The 9,549-nt window shown below is 50.3% G+C and overlaps 2 protein-coding genes across 2 annotated transcripts in view; one reads left to right on the top strand and one right to left on the bottom strand.

Annotated features, from left to right (window-relative positions):
- Positions 1 to 7,530: 7,530 nt before the first annotated feature.
- Positions 7,531 to 8,293, top strand: LOC104533038 (C-C motif chemokine 3). Its single transcript, XM_010178399.1, has 3 exons — positions 7,531 to 7,603; positions 7,926 to 8,034; positions 8,200 to 8,293. The coding sequence occupies exons 1-3, from the start codon at positions 7,531 to 7,533 to the stop codon at positions 8,291 to 8,293; spliced, it is 276 nt and encodes a 91-aa protein (XP_010176701.1).
- A 290-nt stretch (positions 8,294 to 8,583) lies between these two features.
- Positions 8,584 to 9,549, bottom strand: part of LOC104533041 (PHD finger protein 7) — a 2,172-nt gene continuing 1,206 nt past the window's right edge. The window contains exons 6-8 of the mRNA XM_010178401.1: positions 9,322 to 9,486; positions 8,781 to 8,893; positions 8,584 to 8,627 (exon numbers count right to left, since the gene is read on the bottom strand). Of these exons, the coding sequence (XP_010176703.1) occupies positions 8,584 to 8,627; positions 8,781 to 8,893; positions 9,322 to 9,486 (322 nt within the window). The remainder of the gene's footprint in view (positions 8,628 to 8,780; positions 8,894 to 9,321; positions 9,487 to 9,549) is intronic.

Raw genomic sequence — 9,549 nt, forward strand, 5'->3', positions numbered from 1 at the left:
TCAAGGTCATTATAATCTTTCTGTGTGATATCTTGGCCTCTTCTAGATTGATGATAGCATCTCATTTTGCCTCATCAGCAAATTTCCTTTGCATTCTCCTGCTTTTTGTGCCAAGATCATTAATGCAAATGTTAAGCAGAATAATTTTTGAGGCAGAAACTCAAGGAACTGTACTGGTAAACCCCCTTCAGTCTAACACATCCCCTTTCAGCTGAAGCAATTACCATGCCCCTTTTAAACAGCTCTTTACCCACTTTACATTTCATATGCCAGTCACATCCTCTCTGGCTTAGCTAATAATTTACTATGTGGCACCATTTCAAATGTCTTACTGAAGCCCAGACGAGTGAGATCTACTGCATTTCCTTCGTCACAGATATCTGTGAACTTATAAAAGGAAGCTATTTAGGTTAGTGTTGGTGTGCGTCAGGACCAACACTGCGTGATGTACTGCGAATATGTTGTATCTTGTCCGATGCCAGAGGATCTGGAGAGGGGAGTTCAGTGGCAGGCATATGTCTGCAAAATAGAAGGTTATTTACATTAATCAGGGTTGGAGAAGACTGGAATTTAACAGAGTTAGTTGATGGAGCTACATGGTAGCAGATGACATTCACCCCAGAGTCATTTTAAATACTAATTTCTGTTTCTAAGGTCAAATGAACTGCAGGTACTTGGGGAAGAAAAAGGCTTGTGCTCAAGTTTTTCAGTTTATGCCCAGATTTTAAAGATATTTGGGTCTTGAGTATTTGGCCCATGTGACTTAGAAGTCTCTGTTCCATTCCTCTTCAATGACATTCAGGTCCCCTAAATGCCATTTTCTTTCAAAAATGAGACTTAACAGCTCCTTATTTTCTAGAGTTGATCTTTGGTGCTGCAAGCCCAAGGATTAAGCAGAATATTGGAATGTGTGAAGCCTGGGACAGAAACTAATTCTCCAAATACCATAATGTAGAAACCAGTAGGATGATCTCCGAGTGCCACATTCAGCTCTGATCATTTTGACTCAGAGATGGATAAAGCCGACACAGAAGACTTTGAGCCAGGTGATGAAAGCATTTAGCAACTTGGAGATGAAAGATTGAAAAGAGTGGGGCAAATAGATGAAGGGAGCTTAAAAATAAATGTTCAATATTGATTATTTACCCTTTCATGCAGGAGAAGAAAGGGACATCTACATGGCTAAAACCATTTGAAGAGAGAAGCCATACACTAGAGAGAAATATTTTGACACAAGGCATAATTAACATGTGAAACTCTCTGCCAGAAGGTCTCATCAAGGGCAAAAAGTGGAGAAGAAAGACAGGAGCAATTGCTGTGAGATAACCTCAGCTCTGTAAGTTTAGATAATTTTTTATTTTTAACCTGTTTTCATGGAAATGGGGCTTATGCAATCTGCTGTCTGGGTGCAGGAGGTAATGATAGTTGGTGTCTGTCAACTCAAAACTGAAATAACTTCTTGCAGTCAGACAACTTCTGCAGTCCCAACAATGTTTTCATGTGGACAGGCACAGACCTCGGGTTTTTCTTCCACTCGAGCACAGGGGTGAGGACAAGGCTGCAAGTGCAAGTCATGAGGCAGAGGAGACCAAGAGCAGGATTGGGGCTGGGGTGGGGGTGAGGACTGTGTGAGAGCTGATGGGGAGGCTGTGGGGGCTGTTTGGGGGTGACAGGACAGAACAGAGCTGGGTTCACAGTGTTCCAAAAAGCTGTCAGTGAGCTGGCGAGTGGGCTTCTAACCTGGGTGCATCTGTGTGCCTTGGGCTCTGAATCCTACTACAAGCAGAGGGGATGTATTTCCATTTAGGGGAAGCAGGGCACTTTTTTGTGTGCTTGGTCTGCTCACACAGCATTTCTCTTCCCTGGTTTTGTTTCAAGAAATCTATCTGCTCGCCTTAAGGAGCAAGGGGGTGCTTGAGGCTGGTGACTTGGAGTCAATATGGTCAGTCTGGGAGAGGGCGAGAGAAGCTGAGGCTGCATTCATCTCTGGGTGAAATAGATCCCCTGGGCTGGTCTCTAAGCTCTTGGACACAGAGCTGAGGGTAACCAGCACAGGGTGTCCCTCTGGTTTGGTAGAGCTGTGCTGGGTGCCTGGAGGGTGTCAGGCACATGTGCCTGCAGTGTCAAATTATCTCCTTTTCCTGGACTTTACTAATCCCCTTGTGTTTTTCAGTAATGCATGCACAGACTGGTGTGCTGCAACCTCCTGCCTGGGGAGAGATTGTTTTTGCTCTTAACCAGTCTCTTTCTTTTCAGTCTAGTGTAGAAGTCACTCAGGCTGGGGGAGCAAGAGGTCTGTCTTTGACCCAGGACCATAGAAAAATCCCTGTCCTGGATTGTGGGTCTTTGTGTAGGGGATAGCACAGGACCCTCTGAGGGGGAAGGAACAGTCAGGACTTTGAATTAAAAAGGTATCAGTGGTGACTGGATTAGGAATTCCACTTTGAATGGTGAATCACTCTCATAAAACAATCTATGCAAGAGTCAGTGACAGCTCAGTGCAGGGTGAGACGGCTGATCTGTTGTGTTTTCCTTGTAACCGCTAGCCACGGGACCCCTTTGCATAATTTTTATCAATGATGAGTGTCACTTCCAGACGGATGTTGCATAATGCCATGTGGTTTTCTCTATACTTGCTTAGGATTGTGGCGTTGGCAGTTTTATTTAATTTCTTTCTGCCTGTAGCTTCCTTCTGTCTTATGCTGGCGCATGGTGAAGGCAGAAGGGCTGCTGTGATCCCTCTAGTGCTGTGAAGTGCAGGGTCCCATGTGTCTGGCAGAACCTCTCCTGAAAGGGGCAGAGAGCATCCTTGTACCCTGACTCAGGGTCAGAAATCCCTGCTAGCAGGGGTTTGTCATCAAATCAATCATAGAAAGGTTTGGGTTGGAAGGGACTTTTAAAAGCATGTAGTCCAACCCCCCTGCAGTGAGCAGGGACATCTTCACAAGAGCAGGTTGCTCAGACCCCTGTCACACCTGACCTTGAATGTTTCCAGGGATGGAACTTCTACCACCTCTCTGGGTGACCTATGGCAGTGTTCTACCACAACAAGCCCTGCTAAAAAGCTTGTCCCTATCTTTCTTAGAGGCCCACTTTAAGCATTGAAAGGCCACAATAAGGAATTTATTCTCAGGGTAAACACTCTTCAGAGCTGGGGTGGCTTTCCTAAAAGTCAGCTGCAGGCTGAGGCAGTTGTCTCAGCTTTCCTTAGCAGGCTTGGGGAGCAGAAATGATGCTGTCCTCTTACAATGCCTGAGATCATCCCTTGTTGTCTCTTTTAGTGTAAATGGATCCTGTGACATTGTCTGGCTGCCCTGTCTGGAAACAAAACTTTATTGCTGCTCTTTTCTTGCTCTTCCCCTATCACTTATTTCTTGAAAGGTGAGACCCTAAGGGGCAAGTTCCTTGCCAGCAGCAGCCACCCTAGTAGTTATCAAATGTAGGGGTCTGTTCTGACCACACACTGTCCCTGCTGTTTCTGGCCGCTCTCAGTGCAGCTCTCACATGCCTGGACTTGTTCCACCTCTGCCTTGTCAGCTGCCTGAATCAGGTCAGTCATGAGAATCCCTCAGCTCTTTCAGCCCTGCTTACAGCCCCTGGGGTCTATTGTGGTTTTTAGACTTTAAATCCCTGGTTTTCTTAGGGACACCCTTGCAAGGCAGTGCCAAAAGTATCTGATAATCCAAGGCTAGTGTTGTGTTTGCTGATTACTGGCTTTCTGGTACCTCTCCCACTCCATGTGAGTTTGTCCTGCTAATCAGCAGTGATTCAGAGATGGCCACAGCCTGGCTTGGGAGGATGTCGGGGGAATCTTAAGGGCCTTTTTGCTTGACTGTACCTGCCTTATCTACCTCTTCCTTACTTATTTGTTCTCTTTTCCCTTTCTCATCTGTGTGCACTAATTTTTGATTGAGTACTTTACCATAACCTCTTGTTTTCTTTATGCGAAGACAAGCCAAAAAGAGGTGTCATCTTTGGCTACTTGCTCCCCTTCCTAACTAATGGGCTTTTTATCTTTTGTTTTTCAGATTTGTAAAGCTGGGTTTTGTGGTCTCCTGTGTTTCCCCCCCCCCCCCATCTCTTGTGTTTCTCTGCTAGATTAGAAAGTCATCTGTTTACAGAGGTCTTTCATTGCAGGAGAAATAAAACCATAAGTCATTTCTTCACTCTCCCTTTACATCAGTTCCTTATATTTAATTCCTTGAATGTACTTAAACACAGTCTACTTTTGCTGAGCTGCAATTTTGTGCAATTCGTTGAAATATCCTTGATTCCAGTTAGAATGGAAAGTATTTCATCAGCATCCAGTAAGAAGTCCCATCCGGCTCTCATCTAAATGGAGAACTGAAAGCTTGGCTAACAACTTCTGCAGCAAAAAGGAAATATTTTTTGCCATTTCCATCAGAAATAATCTTTGCAATGGTGAGATTTTCTGTGGTTCCTACCCAATGACAAGTTTTCCTCTGGTTACTGCTAAAGCCAATGCCCACAGGTCATCACGCTTCTACTTGTCGTTGCGGTGATCTCGGTTTCTAATATTTGTTGGGTGTGGGCTATTTGTTACCACCATCCTGGCATTTGTTTCCCATTGCTACTCTTACCTGTCCTGCTCCTTTTCTCTCTGCTTGGGCAGGCAAAGGGGTTCCCATCAAGCCAGTGTTGCCCACTGCCATTGCTCATCTCTGGCTCTGGGCCCCAAGACTCAGTTCAGATGCCCAAGCCAAGTTCAACTGTGTTTTGGGACTACTCTGCCCAGAAGTATCCCACCCTGGGATTCGGGTAACTCAGCATCTTGTTCCTACAGTGGATCCAGAGAGCAATTGCTGGTTGGCTTCATTATAACAGCCTGTTGCATGCTGATGTCCTCCTCACACTTCTTGTTAACACCAAGCTGGCTCTGATGAGGGTGGGAGAGATGCTAGAGTGAGGTGGTTGCAGAGCAGAAGTCTAGGGCAGGTCTTTGGGAGACATGGGGGTTTTACAGGCAGAGAGGTTCATAAAAACACAAAAGGGTTGTGTCAGCTGAACTCTGAACTTGGGATTCCTCGGCACAGTGAGGACATTTTGAGGTTAGGAGAAACCTCTTAGTGACTCTGCAGTGGCATTAACAGGAAAACTCAGATTTTCAGTCTGAGGAATTTGGCTTTTTCCTTCTGCTTTTGTGTATCGAGTGGCATTTGACAAGCAGGAGCATTACAGCAGGTGCCACCTCTTCTCCAAGCCCTTCACAAATGCCTCAGATGAAGACCCTGGTCACCATTAATTACAAAGGATTTATTCATTTGGTAGCCCCAAGCACAGAGCAGCTTACACAGAAATAGCTGAAATGCTGGATAATGGAGCTGGAGTGGTTGTTTCTGTTCATAACCCATGTCCTGAGGCCAGAGGTCCTCCTGAAGGTCTGGGGTGAGATGATTTACACCCGTTCTCACCTCTGTCCCATCTTTTTCTTCTAAAGGAAAAAATTGTGACCTTTTCTCCTAATCCTGCACCTCCTCTCAAGTGCTAACTCGGAGGGATGCATCCATCAGACCGGGGACCTGTTGGCAGAAGAAGGTTTTCTGGGCAAAAGGCCATTGCAGCCACTGTGAGGTTTTTATCCCTGCATGTGAATGGGGAGCATGGCCCCTGCTGTGGGGTGAGGATGGGCACAGCCATTGCTCAGCATCTTGGTGAGTTAGACTTTTCCCTTGAATCAGGGTGGCAGGAATTAGTCACACCCGAGCGAGGGTCAGGAGGGAGGCGGTGGGGGGCCAGGGGTTTGCGTGGTAGCTGGGAGCTGGGCAGCAAACCTTTTGTGGCACCACAGGGCAGTATCAAGGCAAGGCTGGAAAATAAAAAAAAAATAAAAATTTTTTAAAAAATGGAGGAAGTAGGAAGTTTGGCAACTCTTTCTGGGTGTGCACCCATGGGATTTATCCTCTGGGATTGCAAATGCTGCCCCTTTTCAGTCACGCTACCATCTCCTTGAGGTTTCATCTGCAATGAGCTGATCTCAGTGAGCACCAGCAGAATCCTCTCCTCCCTCCAGCTCCTACTCTTAATGCCCTGTCTCCTGGCACGGGTGTATTTGCTTTTTTGGGGCTAAGCCAGTAGAAAGAGCTTAAATTGGATGAAATTATCCTGCTTGGGAAGAAGTGGGCAAGCAGTAATTACAAAAACTTGACTGCCAAGAGGCTGCAGACTGCAGCCAACACTAAAATCCTTAGAGAGGTGTAAATCCTCTCTTCACCCTGGAGACAGGGAGGGTGGCAGGCTGAGCCTGCTGCTCCAGCCCTGGAGCAGGACAACAGTCAGTCCTTAGAGGCCACCCAGACCTCCGTGTCTCTAACCTTTCCAGCATGATGATGCTGCTTTTGACCGTGTTACCAGCAAAGAGGGATAAATGTGAGACCCTCAGTGACTTCCAGCTTCCACACAACCTCATTCCTACATCATCTTTCCTTTCCTGCATACCCGCCAAGAATCAGTGCTGTCAGTGGAGATGAATGTGTGTGCAATGTGTCCTTACGGAGCTCACTCTGTACCCCTGCTGTGACCAGTGGAGAAGGGTGAAAAGTGGTATGGAATCATGTAATATTGTGAGTTGGAAGGGACCCATAAGGATCGTCGAGTCCAACTCTTGCCCTAGCATAGGACAATCCCAAGATTCAGACCATGTGTCTGAGGGCCTTGGCCAAATGCTTCTGGAATCTTGTCAGGCTTGGTGCCATGAGCACCTCCCTGGGGAGCCTGTTCCAGTGCTCCACCACCCTCTGCCTCAAGAACCTTTTCATCGTGGCCAACCTCACTCTACCCTGCCACATCTTCCTGCCATTTCCTCTGCTCCTGGCGTTGGTTGCCAGAGAGAAGAGATAAGCACCTGCCCCTCCTCTCCTCCTAGTGAGGAAGTTACAGACTGTGATGAGATCTCAGAATCATAGAATGTTGTGAGATTTGTGGCAAAACTGGGGATAAGTTGGGGTTTGGTTCCTGGCAGTGGTTTTCTGCCAGCAGTGGTTGGGGTTGGCCATGCCATGGCATCTGGGCTGGGCTATCCATCCAGAGAGCTCCATGGCCCCCCACACAGTGCTGCTGCTGTTGCGAAGCAAATCCACGCTGAGAGTTTGCTGGTGTTGCTTCTCAGCTGCCTGCTTGGTATGGCCACTGGGGCTCTGACCATGAAGCTTTGTGCCCCAGTTTGGCTCATGGTCGGTGGGATTGTTGGAGCAGCATCAGGGTCAGTGTCATGGGGGCTTGGGCTCCATCCGGTCCCCCTGAGCACCCAAATGGAATGTGAAAGTCGCAGCCTCGTGGCCGGCGCTTCCTCTGTTGCGGTTTCCTTGCCTTCTCCAGCTCAGCAAAATGGGTGATCCTGGCATAATTTCCTCAGTATGATGCGCTCATCTTCCTTCCTCGAAACCTTGTGCCCGCCCAGCGACTGGGGATAAAAGGAGGACATCGCCACAGGGCTCCAGCATGGTGCAGAGGAGAGCCCTGCAGTCCCACAGCTCCAGCCCCGCTTGCAGATCCCTCAGCACTCACAGCACCATGAAGGTCACCACAGCTGCCCTGGTTGCTCTCCTCCTCGTGGCAACTTGCTCCCCGTCCGAGGCGCATCTGGGTGAGTCTGGCTTCACTGCATGCCCCCTGGGACTGGTTGTGCCACCGCTCCATGGGAGCTGCTGGGGCAGCTGGAGAGCCCCATCCCCGTCAGTGGGGACCATTGGGGCTGGGGGGAGGGCTGGGAGCAGGAGATCCCCACCAATGCTGGGACTTGGGCAGGGGGCCAGGGATCTCCTGGGGAGCAACTGCCAAGGAATAGGACACGTGTAGGGGGGGACAGGAGACAGCAAATCCCTGGGGAAGTCCAAGCACTGATGGGGCCAGAGCCTGTGCTGTAGCCTGGGGTCTCACCAGGGCTGTCTGTCTGTCTGTCCTCACAGACGGTGTCCCCACCACCTGCTGCTTCAGCTACCAGCAACGCCCTGTTCCGCGGAGCCTGGTTGTCTCCACCTATATCACCAGCAGCAGCTGTGCCCAGCCAGGAGTGATGTGAGTACCCACTGCTGCTGGGGGGCTTGGGGTGCCATGGGTGGGGCAGTGCCCCTGAGGTGGCTGGGAGGGGGACAAGGACACAGCTGGGGCACTGCCAAGGGGACCTAGCACAGGCAGCTCACCGCCTGGCCAAGAACCCTAACATGGGTTTCCTTCTGGCAGCCTGGTCACCAAGAAGAAGAGGGAGCTGTGTGCGGACCCCCAGGTGCCCTGGGTGCAGGCCCTTCTGAAGCACTTCCAGACTCCGAAGAACTGACCCTTCCCTGCTGCCACCTGTGGTGGCTCTGGTGCTGTCCCTGACTGGCTGGGCTTCCAGCCCCAGGCATGCAAGAGAGGACTTCAACTGCAGCCTTCTTCAACGGGAAAACTTATTCTATTTAACTTATTTAAGTTAAACTAAATATTTTTTGCTAATAAAAGAGAAAATACAAAAATAAATTCTTATTAGTGAGTATCTGCACATTTCTGAGACAGGACTGGGAGGGCAGTTGGGTGTCTGTGTGTCCTGACCTCTTGTTCTTCAGCCCAGGTGCTGGGCGATGGTCCCTATGCCATGGGGCTGCAGCCTGTGTCGGCTGCACTGGTGGGCACTGCAAGAGACAGGGAGAAGATGAGCACAACAAGCCTGTGCCACACGCCCGCCCGCCCTCCCTCCCTCCCTGGATCACAGCCCTGTGCCTGTCCCCAGGTCCCAGATGACTGTGGGGGCCATGTGGCTCTGGGGACCCTGTCCCCCTGCTCACCAGTGCCTGTGCTGCTGCAGTCGTTGCACTCCCAGCTGGACTCCCTCAAGTTGGAACAATGCTGGTGGGTTCCACTGGCCCCACAGGAACTACAGAGGAGAAGTCTCCAGGGTCTAGGGGAGCAATGGGACCCACTGCCACCAAAGGCCTCAAGCTCTGGGCTGCCAGCCCTGCTGTCCCCACCAGCTGGGGCTGAGCTGCTGGCGCCAACCCTGTGCCATGCCCAGCTGGGCATCCCAGGAACCTCCGGCCATGCCCAAAGGAGAAGATGAAAGCATCATCTCCTCACTGGGGCTGTGGGGACCAGAGTCACCAACACTTACCCATTTGCTTCTGCATGTTCCCGTCCCACTGGGCACAGGCACTGGCCGGGGGCACAGGAACTGTGCCGCATGTAATGGTTGGCGAAGGCCCCATCCTCCTCCTCCCAGGCAGCATCCCTGTGGAAGCTGGGAGTGCTCAGCCCTGGGGACCATCTGCCAGCACCCCAGGAGGCAGGAGGGTCACGGAGGGGGAAGGAGGCAGTGGGGAGGGCACTGACCTGTCAGGGATTTTGATACCAAGGCGGAACATCTCTTTCCTGAAGGTGTCCATGTCCCGGCAGAGCGGGCAGCGGAAGTAGTGCAGGGCAGAGCACAGCGCCTGGCCCTGGGACAGAGCTGCCATCAGCACCAGCAGTGGGGGGGTCCCATTCATCCCCCCAGAGCTGAGTGATGACCAAGGTCATCACATCAGGGGCTGGGGACGATGGTACCTACCTGGATGCAGC

The sequence above is a fragment of the Antrostomus carolinensis genome, unplaced genomic scaffold (genome assembly GCF_000700745.2).
Source record: "Antrostomus carolinensis isolate BGI_N321 unplaced genomic scaffold, ASM70074v2 scaffold30771, whole genome shotgun sequence".
NCBI classification, from domain to species: domain Eukaryota; kingdom Metazoa; phylum Chordata; class Aves; order Caprimulgiformes; family Caprimulgidae; genus Antrostomus; species Antrostomus carolinensis.

What these genes read in the sequence shown, in the direction of transcription:
- LOC104533038 (XM_010178399.1), top strand. Translation starts at nt 7,531, where the DNA reads ATGAAGGTCACCACAGCTGCCCTGGTTGCTCTCCTCCTCGTGGCAACT. An exon ending in CCCGTCCGAGGCGCATCTGG is followed by an intron (nt 7,604 to 7,925) that starts GTGAGTCTGGCT and finishes CTGTCCTCACAG; the next exon opens with ACGGTGTCCCCACCACCTGC. An exon ending in TGTGCCCAGCCAGGAGTGAT is followed by an intron (nt 8,035 to 8,199) that starts GTGAGTACCCAC and finishes TCCTTCTGGCAG; the next exon opens with CCTGGTCACCAAGAAGAAGA.